This window comes from Neocloeon triangulifer, unplaced genomic scaffold, assembly GCF_031216515.1.
Source record: "Neocloeon triangulifer isolate White Clay Creek 2 clone unplaced genomic scaffold, ASM3121651v1 ptg000009l, whole genome shotgun sequence".
Taxonomy (NCBI): domain Eukaryota; kingdom Metazoa; phylum Arthropoda; class Insecta; order Ephemeroptera; family Baetidae; genus Neocloeon; species Neocloeon triangulifer.
The window spans coordinates 2,992,970-3,008,972 of record NW_026775551.1 but is presented as its reverse complement, the minus strand read 5'-3'; the positions used below and the strand labels follow the sequence as shown (position 1 = coordinate 3,008,972).

The 16,003-nt window shown below is 38.8% G+C and overlaps 3 protein-coding genes across 4 annotated transcripts in view; 2 read left to right on the top strand and 1 right to left on the bottom strand.

Moving 5' to 3' along the window:
- The window catches only part of LOC132195274 (neurobeachin-like protein 1), an 87,491-nt gene that overhangs the window by 25,193 nt on the left and 46,295 nt on the right, over nucleotides 1–16,003 (bottom strand). The gene's annotated exons all lie outside the window — the stretch shown is intronic.
- Nucleotides 8,420–9,670, top strand: LOC132195475 (cuticle protein 21-like). Its single transcript, XM_059617492.1, has 2 exons — nucleotides 8,420–8,431; nucleotides 8,545–9,670. Exons 1-2 carry the CDS (start codon nucleotides 8,420–8,422, stop codon nucleotides 9,352–9,354), a joined length of 822 nt encoding a protein of 273 aa, XP_059473475.1. The 3' UTR covers nucleotides 9,355–9,670.
- On the top strand, nucleotides 14,737–15,809 carry LOC132195280 (larval cuticle protein A3A-like). The gene is made up of 2 exons (XM_059617180.1): nucleotides 14,737–14,892; nucleotides 14,989–15,809. The coding sequence occupies exons 1-2, from the start codon at nucleotides 14,881–14,883 to the stop codon at nucleotides 15,577–15,579; spliced, it is 603 nt and encodes a 200-aa protein (XP_059473163.1). The 5' UTR covers nucleotides 14,737–14,880; the 3' UTR covers nucleotides 15,580–15,809.

Below are 16,003 nucleotides of genomic sequence, written 5' to 3'. Positions count from 1 at the left end.
ACTGCATGGATGGGGTCTTTTTGATCCTGGAAGTTTGATCAAAATTCTTGCTAGTGGTGGTGCCGTTTTTTCCAACAATTCCTTTCTTAAAAATAAATTTTTTTCAACAATTGAATGTAAACAACGTGATGTAACAATTCGGACAAATAAACAACAATAATAATAATAAAAAATCAGAAGTTTAATGGAAATCGATGCTCACTACGCTTTTACATAACACAAAAGCTTGATTGATCATTTATCATTTGAACGTTTCCATTTGTATGCAAACGAGTGAGATGGAAACGAGCCAGAGTGCAGCAGCCGGTCGCAGTCAAATGATTGGCATAAGCCTTTCGAACGGCAGCAACCGCAGTTTTCAATTTGGCGCTGTTGTAATTACAAATGTCTTTATCAACGCAATCTGTTGTGTCGCGACTGGGTTCAAACCTTGACTGTCGTTGAGGTAACCACCCAAGCCTGAAGGCTCGCCCGCATTGTTTGGACTCGCCGCCGCGGTCTGTCCGTGACAATGGTCGCTTTCAATTAAAATCAGAAGGAAAGGAGACTTTGATGCTTGGATCATGCGCACCGCAATTGCCGGCGGTGCGTTGAAAGCATTATTTTCTTTGCCCTTATTGAAAAGAAGCAGATTTTTTTTTGTTAGATCATGAACATTTATAATCTGGATTCAAGGTAAAAAAAATAATGATTGAATATAATATAAAATTAAATAAAATCTAACTTTGAATTCAGCGATTGATTCAATTAACTCCTTCAATGAAAATTTAATAATTAACAAATAATATTTAAAATAATTATTTAATAATGATAATTTTAAGTAGAAATTTGTTAATCTAAGTAAAATTGAATACACTGACCTAGGAATTTTAGAAGCTACATTTAAAAAAAAAATTGAATACACAAAGTACTAAATTATAATATAGACAGGATAATTTTAAGTATTAACAAAAAAATTGAAAATAAATCGCACCAGTTTCCATAATTTGTTTTTTGAAAGGTTTATTTGAAAATAAGACTGATATGAGTGATGATATTTTCCTCAACTTGACCTTTTCTATTTCAATAAAGCGCGTCATTTTGTATAAAGAGCGATGAAACTCAGAACTGAATCTGAAACTCGTTTTGCAGCGCGCGATCGTCGGCGATTACAAAAAGCTCAAAGGCCATCGGAGCCAGCCACGTTTGTTTGATTTTCTCACGCATGCATTAATTGCATCTGCTGCAAAGAAAAGTGCAATTTTGATTACAGCACCGATTTCAATTTAACTCGCGCTCACCAAGAAACTAATCATCTGATAAAACGTTGAACATTTCACAGTCCGATGGACGTGTGTGACGTCACGTCACATCCATCTGGACGTTGCACGTTGAGTAACGCGGTGATCCCTCGCGGCAGTGTGATGGGCGTGACTCATAATTCACGAAAAAATACACAAATGAAAATCCTCTCTAAAAAAAATGAAACGGCGGCATCACTCTCGCGTCGACGCAAGAAATCCAGGAAATATTCGATTTATCAATCACGCAGCATCAAACGGCTGATGTTTTGGAATGGGTTGATTGATATTCTGGACTGGAGCTGTTTAATATTGCGATATTTGGAATGTGTCACGTACGCCAGAGAAAACTGAATATGTTGGAAAAAGTAAGTTCTGATAGAAAATAAACACGTCAAACAATAAATAATAATCCGGTACAGCGATGGAGTTTATAAATAAAATATTAATATGATACATTTTCATGATTGAAGACGGCTTAAGAATTCAAATTAACTTGTAAGCAACTTTAATTTCAATAACAAATTATTTAATATTGTTAAACATAAATAATAAAATATAATAAAATGAATTTAAGTAATTTAATATTTGAAATCACAATATCGTGAAGGTTATTGGAAAAAAATTAATTAACAAAAACACTAGCTGAAGAAAAATACTAAAAAAACCACTTGATAAATTTGCTTATTCATCATTGCGAAAAAGTCAATCAATCAATGATTCCAAGCGGCTCCATTGTGTGCTCTTGCTCTCGCTCGACCCAAAGTGATTGATTTCATTACCCAACAATTTCGCCAGGTTTGCACGTGGATAATTATTAAAACGCCCGCTCGCTGTGTGTTTTTGCAAGGTGGATAACAAGTTTGAAAGATTTTCTCCTCTCACGCACGACTTGGCGCCTGCCTTCTCCGAAACGGTCGATCATCCAGCTTTTTTTTTCGTCTTAATCTGGTTCAACGACTGCATTTTTTTCCCTAAAGATCCAAATGAATGGCGAGCCACGCGCAGATTATACAACAGCTCGCCTTGAAATGTGCGACCGCATATCATGGAGCATTAATAATGAGAAAAATGATGAATCACTCCGGTCTTTTGTCCTGTCATTAAAACTGCTGCGAGAAAGTCCCGCGCGCAAATGAATGAAACAAAAAGTTGCAAAAATTCTGCGAGTGATCCTTTGTCCTTTTGCCTAATTAATGTGACTGCAGAGTAGCAAAATTAGAAATTTGGCAAAGGCTTGTTTATTATTTTACATGCAAATTTTTTTTGTATATACCTTTTCCTATTTATTACGAGGAAAAGTTGACCGAGAAGAATGAATAATAATAATAACAAATAAAAAATAAAAAAATTAGACACTAATTATTGTTATAAGGGGTTTCAAGGGTTGTAATTGAAACAGAGAGAAGATGTAAATTGAAAGAGTTGACAAAAGAGGATTATTGACATGACGTCAGAGGCGACATAAGCGGTGAGAAGTTCGCCTGCTTCTCTCAGGACAAGGACAGATGGAAGAACTGGGAGAATGGAAAACGGAAGAAAGCAAGCAGTGGAGGATGCACTGGTTTTTAATGACACGCAAAGGATTGTCCTCTACTTAAAAATCTATTCTTCCGTGCCAGCATAAACAGCGCAATTGTCAACCTCTAAAAAATTTAAAAAAAAAAGAAAAAAAAGAAAGACGAATAATTACGAAAGGGAGTTTTTAATCTAGATAATGATTTTTAAAAAGATAAAATCTAAAATTATTTTCTCAGCGAAAGATAAATAAAATTCTTCATTTAACAAAATAAATACCAAAATAATCTTAATTTGGATCTCTAAGACCAAAGAGACTCAACTTAATATTTGCAGATCTTTAAACTTGATCTCTTGTAGACCTGGACAAAATTGGTTATGAATTTCTTAAGAAATATAATCATAATTCCTGGTTTTTATATCTTTTTAATTAGAAAAGCCAATTAGAATAAATCAATATTAAAGCACTGATTTTAATTTAGCATTATTAACGAAATGGTCCTTAAAAAGTGGGCTTTGCAGATAATTTTCCTTTCATACATCTCTCCAGTCAATGGCACAACCTCACACCTAAATGGGCCTAGTTAATTGAATAATGAGCCGCTAATTACGTTGGGCCGACGAAAAGCAAGAGTTAGTTTCCTGCTGTGGAACACGTAGCGCGTTTCTTGGCCAACGAGCAGCGCGTGCGAATCTGAAAAGCAACAACGGAAAAGGGGCCCGTCGGGCGCCGCGCACTTTCGCAACTTGACAATCCGATCAGCTGGACCACTCGCGGTCAGGTTGCGTCAGCTGATTTTACAGACAACACATCGCATCGTTTATTGCCCGGCGTTTATGGGCTTCAATAAGGCCCCGAGCCGCGGCGGCACAATAAACAAAAATGGCACGCAGCTGGGCCCGCTTTACTTCGGCGCTGCTCAGAAATAAATTGTACACATTTGCGAAAAGGTTAGAAGCCATTCTTGACCTTTCGCGAGCAAACACACCACACCACTCTCACTCCCATCGCGGCAGGAATAATATTTTCAAACTGTCTAATTTGTGGGATTTTGATGTGAAACATTGGATTTAAGAAGGGTGATTCAAAATATGGGTCAAACCTCATAATAAATTTAAGTTCTCAAACTAGAAAATTAAAGAAAATAAGTAAACATTTTGAAAAAAAAAATTATAATTAACTATATAATATTTATTTTCTATATTTTGTTCTCATTTATATTGAATATAATATTAAATTATTATTAATTTTATTATATTATTTTTAGTTATTTATTTTAAACCTCTAATCAAATTTGAAATTTATCATATTTTTCTTACAGACTTTATACATGCATAACCGTTAATTTCTTACCTACTATAAATTAACGACTCTACTAGACTCCGTTGATAAGAAAAATTTATTAACAACTTACAATCAATTGTTATTATTTTTACGAATTTGTTTAAAAAAATTTCACAAAAAGATTAACTAAATTATTTATTAGAAAAATGGTTAATTGCAAAGTATATACCAGATTTTTTGAGGAGTTTTGAATCGCCCTCATTGTAAATTCCACGCACAAAGTGAAGAATAATTTGATGCATGTATCTCGTTGTTTAAATGTGTGAAACAGAATTGCCCAGGTTGTAACTCATCGCGGCGTGACGGCGAGAGCTTTTGTGAACGCTCTCAAAAGATAAATCGCGACGCGATTTCCATTATTTTCATAAACACGATTTGAACGTGTGGCGTGTAAGCGGTGCTAACATGGAAACGCATTTTACGTTCAACGCCGTGAGTGCTTTATGGATCTGGTTAATGCACGAACGATATGAGAGACGCTTTTCATTTTGCTCTATTTATAGAATGAATTTCTTGAGGCAGTTTTTCCTTCATAGTGCGTTAAAATGAAAAAAGAAAAAAAAATAGAACTTGGAGCAGTTTTAAACTGTGTGCAGTAGTTCTTATTAATTTATAATTGACTTATGAGCCTTTTCCGGCACAATATATAATGTGTTAAAGTTCGCCGTTTGTGGGTTAGATGCGCAACGGGAAGTAAACAAAAGATAATTAATGCGTCAAGTTCGAAATGAATAACAATTTAACGTTAAATTGTGTAATGTGTTTCATCAATTTCACGGTTGAGCCCCGTCACGTGAAGTAAACGAACGGTTTGACAATTTAAAAACCTCTATAGACAGGAACTTATAAATTATTTAAAAAGAAACTGGCGTTCTTCTTAAAACACAAAAATTATTTAATATTGTTATATTTTCTTCTAAAAATTCGGCATTCTGGCGCAAGATGGAAAAAATAAATTTAATATTATTAAAATTGCAATATAATCTTTAGATAACCAAAAAATGGTTAAAATATCTGACTAAATTGTCATATTTTTTTTTCATTTGGTTTGCTCTATTTTCATTAGTCAACTTTCGAATTCGACTGCGTTCATTAACATTGACAGAGTTCCATTTTTTCATACATTTTCTAGAACACTCTGCAATATTATTTTATTATTGTCTCTCGTGATTTCCTCCCAATAATTGAAACAAAGTTCAATTGCGTAAAGAGAATTTTTGTTTTGCAGACTTTACAATTTAACTTGGTTATCGAATTGATAGTTCGCTCGATTTTTATATTGAATTGTACGCGTGTGAAAAGGCCTGTCTGAAGCAGCGAACCGCTCCGAGGTAAACATTACATTGAACCATTTCTCCAGCGCATTACATCATGCATCACATAAGCCGAGAGCTGTCCTCAGGCACGTTCATTATATTAACTCTCGATTCCGACTATCTCCTTTTTATGTTCTCCGTCGAACCCACACTCGGCCGTCTCTTTCTCTCGCCGCGTCTTCTCCAGTTTCTTCCGGGTGATCGGATCAAAAGGGACAGTCGGCTGGACACACGTTTGATTATTTTCCGTTTCGCGACCCAACGACAAACGCACGCTCGTTTCGCCAGCAATAATTATCTAATTGAGGTTTACACAACCTCGACTGACAGAGAGTTGTTTCTAATGTTTTTCTGCGTCATATTATATTTCGGAGCAATAAACCACGGTGACTTCAAAGAAAGACGTTTCGCTTTTTCGCAAGAACTCTTAAAAACTTAATCCTCCTGACAATTCAAAAAATTTCTTACCCTATGCATGAGAATGCTGGTTTTAACTTTAATTTGGTTTTATTTCTTGTCCATAATTCGGGGAGAATATATTATTTGAAAAATTTAAACCTCGTTGCAAAGAAAGAAAAATGAAAAAAGGACTACTGACCCCAAAAGGGGACATGCGGTCTGTCCTAGGGTTTTGTCGTATCAAAATTAAAACTAATGGGAGGAATTAATGAAAAATAAAATCGGGAAAATTTAATTTTAATAAAGAAAAATTGCAGAAATTAATTTGCAACGAGGTTGGCCCGGTTTCAATTTTTCATGAAATCCACCTCGAGTGTTAACATTCAATATAAGACTATTTTTATTTAAAATTTAATTAGCAGAGCTAATTTTCAGGTTAATCCTCAAGCGCAGGTATCAAATTAGAATCCAAATATCCATATACTACTGTTAAATAAAGAAAATATCAAAATTTATAAATGCAATTTCAAAATAAAAACAGTTTTACTTGAAACGATCAATCAGGATCTTGCCTTTTTTTCAACTATTCCATTTCCTGCACAGTCGCATAGATGCTGGAAAAGTAGTGTGGATTTCCTGGGACGAATGGCGATTGTCACACAATATTCACGCAAACGCGATACCCTATCATTACTTTCTCTGTGTACATTTTACACTTTCATTGCGCTACATACTGCGCCGTTTGTCTTTGTAAGCGACGTGTACGCCCGTCGGAGCAGCGAATGCTCCATTCGAGACGATTCCCGAGTGATCGTGAATATAATTAAAAGTCACAACTATAACTTTGAGAATTACATAATCCTGAGGAGAACTAAAACAAGATTCTCGCACCGAACGTGTTTTCGAGCCGCTCTATATTTAACGCATAAAAAAAGAAAATGAAACCGCAGGGCTATATGTCAATCCGCGTTTGAGCGTAACTCAATCGGGTTGTAAATTGTAAACAACCGCGCGAGTAAGAGAGCCGGGACATGCACTTACTTATTTGCAGAGAGGTCAAAAGAAACAGGACTCACCTGAAACAGAGAGAAAAGCACAAATTAGCCACGAGATTGGTAAAAATTGTTGAGACAAAAATACAATGAACCCTGCATAAATAAATTAGTTCGACCTAGCGCTGATGTAAACTAACAAGGAAAAGGTCAGCAAATAATAGCGGCTGCGCGAGATATTGAAAGAGCCGAGGGAAAGGTTTGCATTGTCAACAGTCACGTTTTTCGCCCTTAACAGAAATAATGAGTGCGGAGGAGAAAAGTAGAGCGCAAGGACCATGCGTTTGTGTCTCGACCTTGCCTATAAAGAATTAATTTTATTGTTTCTTTCTCCAGACAGAAATAATATCACTTGATCTAGTCACAACGCATTTTACGCCGAGTTGAGCAAATTATTACTTTATTATAATTGTGTCAATTAGCACCCAGTGCGAGTGATCAACCTGTCCATGCATCAGAGCACATTAAATTTATATGCACTTTTTCATTACGCGGCGGCGACATGTGAGCGAGCAACGTTCTTGCCCTTGATTATCTCTCATTTTTCAGCGACAGGATAAGCGGGTTTTTGCAGGGAGCGTGTGTCGTGCTCACTACTTTCAAGCAAATGCCATTTGCACGTGAAATGTATGGGCTGTGCGAATTTAAGAACCTGAAATGACGCTAAATTAACTCACAACGGCTCATATTTCATTTGCACTCTGCTACTCGTCCTCTCTCGAGCCACGTCGTGGATTACGCCAAAATATTATTAATTTGTGATATTCAGAAGATTACACTGGCAATAAAAATTTGGCATAATATGGTAACATTTTGCTATTAATTACTCAAAAGAAACGCGTTTATTATCAGTTTATATTTCTGAAAAAAAAAAACCTCGGCGGCTAATTGTAAGACAAGAGGATGATGGAGATTCTGTCGGGTTTAAGTTCAAGGGTATCAAAACCAGTGGGTGTTAAATTAAAAAAGCTATTAGGTAACGCGGAATTTAGGAATCGGAATCGTCCATGCATACTGATTAAAATAATGTTTTCGGCCGAGCGTCATCCTTTTTCAATATAGTTGCAAATTATGTTTAGTGATCCATCACAAAGACAATTTAAACATTTAAAATTATAAAAATTTAATATAATCATGATGAGTTTAAATATGCTTACTGAATTATTAGGTAGGATCTTTTTCTTATGAAAATTGCGAGGATTATCAGATAGTTAAAAATTGCTCAAGGGTCGGCCTGAAATTAAGGAGTGCAGCAAGCGGGCGAATTCTCTGTTTTCCTCGAGTGGGGGTCCGAATGCAGCTATTTGACCAGCAGCAGTGCGGTGCATATTTCCTCAGGAGGGATCTCCAGTCCTTAATGGGATTTGCATCACTTTGAAGTAAAAGAACGAAAAATTGAGGGGTAGGGAGAAGGTGATACGTATCCGCCCAGACGAGTGAGAGTTCACTATAAAAGCGATGCACACACTCTTGCAAATCACTCTCGAACCTACATCAGAGGCACACAAAATGGCATTCAAAGTGAGTTCGCACATCCACGATTCAGTTTCAGTGATTTCAAATTTTAATTTTCAAAATCCGACCGTTAGGTAAAAAAATTAACTAATTTTTATTATTATTTTTTTCAATTCCAGTTCGTCGCCTTCGCCGCCTTCGTGGCCGTCGCCCGCGCTGGGGTTGTCCCCGCTTACTCTGCCGCCCCCGTGGCCTATGCCGCCCCCGCTGTGGCTAAGATCGCCGCCCCCGTGGCTTATGCCGCCCCCGCAGCTTACCCTGCCTACTCTGCCTACTCCGCCCCCGTGGCCAAGGTTGCCGCTCCTCTGGCCTATGCCGCCCCCGCCTATGCCTCCCCCGCCTACGCTGCCCCCATCGCCAAGTACGCCGCTGCCCCCGTCGCCTACGCCGCCCCCGTCGCTAAGGCCGTCGTCGCCGCCCCCGCCCTCGCCAAGGTCGCCGTCGACACCGACTACGACCCCAACCCTCAGTACTCCTACGCCTACGATGTCCAGGATGTCCTGACCGGAGACAGCAAGTCTCAGCAGGAGAGCCGCAACGGTGACGTCGTCCAGGGCTCTTACTCCCTGGTGGAGCCCGACGGCAGCCGTCGCACCGTCGAGTACACCGCTGACCCCGTCAACGGATTCAACGCCGTCGTCCACAAGGATGCCGCCGTCACCAAGGCCGTCGTTGCCGCCCCCGCTGTGGCCAAGATCGCCGCCCCCGTGGCTTATGCCGCCGCCCCCGCCTACAAGGTTGCCGCCCCCGTGGCCTATGCCGCCGCCCCCGCCTACAAGGTCGCTGCCCCCGTGGCCTATGCCGCCCCCGCCTACGCCCACGCTCCCGTCGCTGCCTACGCCGCCCCCATCGCTAAGGTCGCTGCCCCCGTGGCTTATGCCGCCCCCGCCTATGGCGCTCCCCTCGCCGCCAAGGCCTACCTGGGTTAAGCTGCTGCACTGAGGAAACTGCCAAAAATGTCATAAAATCATCTCAGACCTCACCGAGCGCCTTTTCCTGAACTGTCAAACTTTTCCGTTGCATTTCCATTTTTTGTACAGAACGCAATCAGCATCGTTCTCATCGGACAAATCCTCCTTTTTTATGTAATTTATGTAAGTGTCTGTTGTATTGCCTTTGTTGCCCTAAATGGAAATAAATAAAATGTGTATATACAAAGAAAAAAAAATTACATTTCTCTTCTCAATCACATAAAAAAAAATAATAATAAATAGCTTTTGATCCACTCATATAAATAAAGCTAATTTGGCTTGTTTATTGACACGAAATAAATGAGGCAACCAGATAACGACTCTCAAGCGCAGTTTAAGGTGAAAGTGAACAGCTCGGATGCCCTTTGCTTAACTTATAGTGTTGCGTCTGTAATTTAAGCCAAATGCCGAGAAAAGTAAATCAGCGCTGAGAAAATTGCACTTGGCAGCAAATGCGTATCACGTTAACGCGAGGAGAGTGAAATGCCAAAAATCAACGGAGGAAATTGATTGAATTAAAAACAGCCTGCCTCCTAAAGTGAGTGTTGAAAATGATGTTTTGATTATTTATCTCTAAAAACCTTTTATGTAACAAGGACATCAGGCAAACAAATTTTGCAACGATGCGCTAGAGATAATTTTTAATAATTACAAAGAGCAGGCGCGTATATTTTGTCGTGTCTTTAGGCGAAGAAAACAAAAGAACGCCAAAGTTCATTGTTACGTCGCGCTGATACAATCGCATTTATAGGCCTGATTGCTCGCGCGAGTGTTTCTAAAAACCCTGACACAAACTCTCAGCTGATTATGTTCCTGCACAAGAGCTGGCGGGTCATAGGTTGCGCCTAGAACTGCCGCTTTTCTTAACAATGCCTTGAAGAGTCTCGCACTTGTAAGCCCATAAATAATGCCAAACGACGACGCAAACAAACAAACGTCTGCGCCGAAGCAATTGTGAAACTTGTTTGAAAATTAGCAATGAGACGAGCCCATCGTCATTTTTCAATTCAATGTTGGAAGAACCAAGAGCACTTTGTGATTTGCGAGAAAAAATATGATAATTGAGCCGGTGTTCGAGGACGGCTATCAACTAGTAATTTTAGGGAAAATTATTTAAAACATAGATAAAAGCATATTCAAAGTTTTACATTAAAGCATAATATCGAGAATATTTAATTTTTTTTTATGTTTAACGCGGATTTACTGAAATTGTAACATAAGAATTTTGTTTCTAAGACCGGAATGAAATGCCATAATTGTGAATTTCAATTGAGTAATGAATTTTAAAAATCACAAAAAATGACATGTTTCTTTTGTCTCAAATAATTAAGAACTTATTAACATAAATAAAAGAAATATTTTTGGAATAAACAGCCCAGTAGGTTCAAGGTCACCGTGTTATTCGCGATTCATCGGCCCTTAAATTTTAGCAAGCTTCACTGTTACCGCCAGTGCCATTCCCAAGAGGGGTAAACAATTAAAAATAAAATAATAATAAAATAATAAAAAATAATATTATTATTAATATAAAATAATTTTTGTATATTGACTGGTTTAGGCTGCATTTCAATGTATTGAATGGAGAATAAATAAATAATTAAAATGTAAACGCAAATATTCCAGAGCAAAAAGATCAAACCTGGTGTCAATTTCAATTACACAAACTTATTATTTTTTTATGAAAGGAAATTCAATAATTATTCTAAAATTTTTAATTGAAAAAGAATATTTTTTTTATTTGCAGTGCTATTGATCGGCACTTAATAAATAATTATGTTTTTTATGCAAGTAATTTCAAAAAGGCACCATTACAAGAAACGTTCATGTACATAGGTTGCGGACTTGAAGAATTTAATTGGCAATGTTAATAATGCGCAGAAAATTGTATAGTGTGTCATGGTGAGCAGGAGTTTTTATGGGATTTTTTATAGCTAATAAAAAATATATAATATTTTTAATTCATTTTTATTTTTTAATTCTATTTAACGTTATTAGTGATTACGAGACTTGAAACGTGTTGACATGTCAGGAAATATAAAAGAGACTTCAATGAGCGCACTTGAAAACTCTGTATTATCTGTAATTAGGATACGTTATTGTCGATTCACACGCTCCAAATTAGAACCTCCGATCGCGATCCCACTCTTAACCCAAGCAAACCGGTGAACTTTGGAGATCACCGCCTAGGACAGCATAAAAGAGTGAAAGTGGTCCAGCCCATGCAGTGTTTTCTCGTTAAGTGTGCTCGTCTCTTATAGGAGTCGTAACCTTGCCAGCGTCTTCCTCGGGAATACATAATCTGCCGAGTTTTTTTTTCTTATTTCAGGCGGCGCCTAACAATCGTTATGCAAGGCGCGCGTTTTTGATTTATTGCTTTCAGATCGCGCAGGTCGTGCGGTTTTCACGTTGATTGTTGGTTTTGATAAAGAATACCGAGCGTGTTTAAAATAACAAACTGTATAGTACAAATCTTTAATAAATGAATTTCAAATAAAGTTTAAGAAAATTATAAAACGGGACCTTCCAAATTCTTTATGAAAAATGTGCATTATGTAAGTGGTGATCACAACTACTGCACAAGAAATAGAGAAGATCTATTTATGTGAACCCAGTCGCAAGCGAGTTTGGTGTAAAATCGTTATATCTTAGTGTATTTATAGCATAAAATGATTTACCAGATACATTGAAAAGTATAACAGAAATTTAAATGTTTAAAATGGAATGAATGTGTAATTTTTTTGAAATCTATAAAAAGTTTGCTACGAAATATTTTCTCTTTTTTAGTTTCAGCTTTGTTTGTCATCATCGCGTGGACCATCAAATAAGGATATCCCAGCAAAAATGATGATTTTAAATTAAGTTGAACCCCAAAAATAAAATAAAATTGAAATAAAGTAGTGCCTTCTGCACCATAAAGGGCACAGGCCGACAAGACTTTGTCTTGGCCTGACCCTAAACAAAGCGACATTTATCCGAGATAAATTTTACTGGACAAATGAGTGTATATTCAAAAGTACAATATTTAATAGTCTGATGACTAATTAAAACTTACTGAATTCAATAATTTCATTTTACGATAATTAACACAAATTTTAATATACAAATTATTATAATTATTAATTATTCTATTTATTTTTGTATATAAAATTGGCCAAAATTACCATTCAAATGTAAATAATGATTGCGTATGTGAAAAATGTGGGAGGAAAATTAACTTGTATCATTTTAGTGAATGCTGTAAAAATAATTTAAGCTTGTCTGAAGCTGCGAGAATGAATTATAAATTGTACGTTGAAAAGTGTACACATTTTGTGTTTAATAAATTTCTATATATATAAATTGGCCAAAATAAATAAATAAATAACAATCATAACAATGTTTACATTCAATTGTTAGAAACAATTATTTGAAAAAAAAAAAAGGAATTGGTGGAAGAAACGGCACCACCACTAGTAAGAATCTTGCAGAAGCTTCCGAGATCAAAAAGACCCGCCGCAGTGAGCCTCGGTTGAATTGGTTTTTGTTATTATATATAAGATAATTTTAATTTAACCTCAACCAAAACCATGCGGAGGGTAAACATTAATACTTGTAAAGCTATATTATGAAATTAAAAAAAATAAAATAAAGAAATAAAATAATAAATAAATGATAATAAAAATAAAAAAGAATATTAACTTTTGACAAGATGGCTTTTTTAACAATTGAAAATCGAGCTCCAAAATAAATGAAAAGAACGGAATAATTCATTCATAAACCCACTTAATTTAAAGTCAAGAGCAGGTACGCAAAAAACTGATAACACCGGTTTTCTTAATTCAACAGCAACGCTAGTTTAACGACTACAAGGCTGCAAATGACAGGGGATAGCAAGTGGCCATTATTTATAAGCTCTTGGTGCAGAGAGAGCAAGTGAGGGGAGCTCGCGAAATGCAGTAATGATTGTTACACTTTTACGTCTGTCAGATTGATATCGCTGCAAATTCGGCAGGTCTGGCCGCAGGGCGCCGACGTGTCTGACCGGCCAGGTCAGCTTCCGCCTAATTGGCGTTTTTGAGAAGGAAAGTTTAATAATGCCGACATACTAGGGTGGTGCAAGTGTGTACAGCACGTACCGAGAGTGGATTCGCGCTTTCGTTAAAAGGTTCAAGGCACATAACCCCGCGCGTTGGGCAACCCACTTTTCAGGTCCATTGTGCGATGCGCGCGCCCATTTATCATTTCGGTGAATCGCATCTTGGCTAATTCATAGCAAAGCGTGATCATTATGCTAATATTCGTGATGGAGAACAACACCTCTTCGGGTGATAATAATTGTGACCGAGCTGACATAATTTATGCGCAGCGCGGCCCGAAACAAAGAGAACAAAAAATTGGGACGCACGAGGATTTTCGCCAAGGCGAGTGAGAAACGCGGCGATAATTACTGATGCACAGACTGCTGGGTGAATGTGAGCAAAATCGGGTCGAAAAAATAATCTCGAGCAAGGTTAGTTTTCAGCTGAAAAAAAAGAGGCGACAAGGTAACTTTTGGTTCCATTATATAATTAAAGCGGCGATGAAAAATAATGCGAGCGCTCAAGTGGAAAACGATTTTAGTATAGTGTGACGGTCATTTGTGTAGTGTGGATGATTCGTTGCACTCGAGTGATCTGATCTTGACGGAAATTGTCGCACAATCATCATCAATTCATGAATGGTCGTTGCCGAGTGTAATGATCAAGTGCAAACGTTTATTTATCAATTAAGTCCTCGCTACGCACTATGAACATGTTTGCACGTTCTGTGTGTATTGAACTAGAAAAAAACAAGCGATGACCAATTCGCCTCATAAATTATATAACAGGTGTAAAAACGATCGTGTGAAATAATATGAAGTATGATCGTAATGCAAAGATTGTAATTATTTAAGTTAAAAATAATATTTACATAAAAAATAACTTTTTGGTTTTCAATAAATAATAATGAGAATCAGGGTCACAAAATGACCATAATTTAAGATTTTTGTAGAATCGCGTGATTTCCACCGCCTTGAGACCTCCGCCACAAATTTTGAAACAAATTGCGCAAATTTAATCAAAATCTGGTCCAGGTTAGGCCATCTGCACAAATTACTCGGAATAATTTGAGACAGAAACGGCGGCAGCCAATTATGTCTGTTATTGGTTGGAAACTCACGATCGAGTACCGTATAATTTTTCAGCAAGGATGCAACCGCGAAAATTATGTAAATGTAGCCGCGAGAGGTGTGGGAATATTACGCCGGCCGGCTCTATTACGCTTCCTCTAACATACACACCCATCTCCCCCAGGTATCGCATCAGTGAAAGGCATTACATAAGGCAGGTTTGATGGCACGTTGGCCCTACCAAGGTGGTGGTGGGGCTAACCAACCTACCCGCACCCCTAGCGCCGCGACTCACTATAAAAAGCCTCGGCGCACCTGGACCCAGCATCGTATTCGAACTGGTACTTTCAACAGTCATGGCCTTCAAGGTAAGCAAATAATCACCTGCCCTGGAAAATCTTCAACAATAATTTTCCAGTTAATTTTTTTATTAGAATTTGAATTTATTTCTTTTGCAATTTCAGTTCCTCGCTTTCGCCGCCGTCATCGCCGTGGCCCGCGCTGGCGTCATCGGCGCCCCCGCCGTCGCCACCTATGCCGCTGCCCCCGCAGTGACCGCCTACGCCGCCCCCGTGGCTAAGGTTGCCGCTCCTCTGGCCTATGCCGCCCCCGCCTATGCCGCCCCCATTGCCCGTGCCGCTTATGCCGCCCCCGTCGCCTATGCCGCCCCCGTCGCTAAGGCCGTCGTCGCCGCCCCCGCCCTCGCCAAGGTCGCCGTCGACACCGACTTCGACCCCAACCCCCAGTACTCCTACGCCTATGACATCAAGGACGCTCTGACCGGCGACAACAAGGAGCAGCACGAGACCCGCAACGGTGACGTCGTCCAGGGCTCTTACTCCCTGGTGGAGCCCGATGGCACCCGCCGCACCGTCGAGTACACCGCCGACCCCGTCAACGGATTCAACGCCGTCGTCCACAAGGAAGCCGCCGTCCAGAAGGCTGTTGTCGCCGCCCCCGCTCCCCTCGCTTATGCTGCCCCCATCGCTAAGGTCGCCGCTCCCCTTGCCTACGCCGCCCCCGTTGCCAAGATCGCCACCCCCTACCTCGGTTAAGTAACCCCCTCCTTCAAGTCCTGACCAGATTGTAAAATAGTAAATATAAATTATTATTTATGCATGTATTTATTGCCACCAAATAATATGTGCTTGCCCCTACATTATGTATTTTCCACCCTGTGATCAAATATTATGAAATTTTGGCAAACTCGCTGGAAAACTGATCTGTCCCATTTCACATGTTGTGAGACGAGCGCAGAATAAATCGTTATTGCAATACAAATGTATATTTTTTCCGTCTTTTATTTCTTGAACATTCGCAGTAGCGACCGAACCGCGGCAGCACACATTGGACTGTCTCAGACGGGCTGGGTGTGAGCACCGAGACTAAAAAAGTGCATGAGAGTCCAACTAAGACAATTATAGGCGGAGTTTTATTCCAAGCGAAAGAGAGTGAGTGAGGTGACGCAAGAATTTTGAC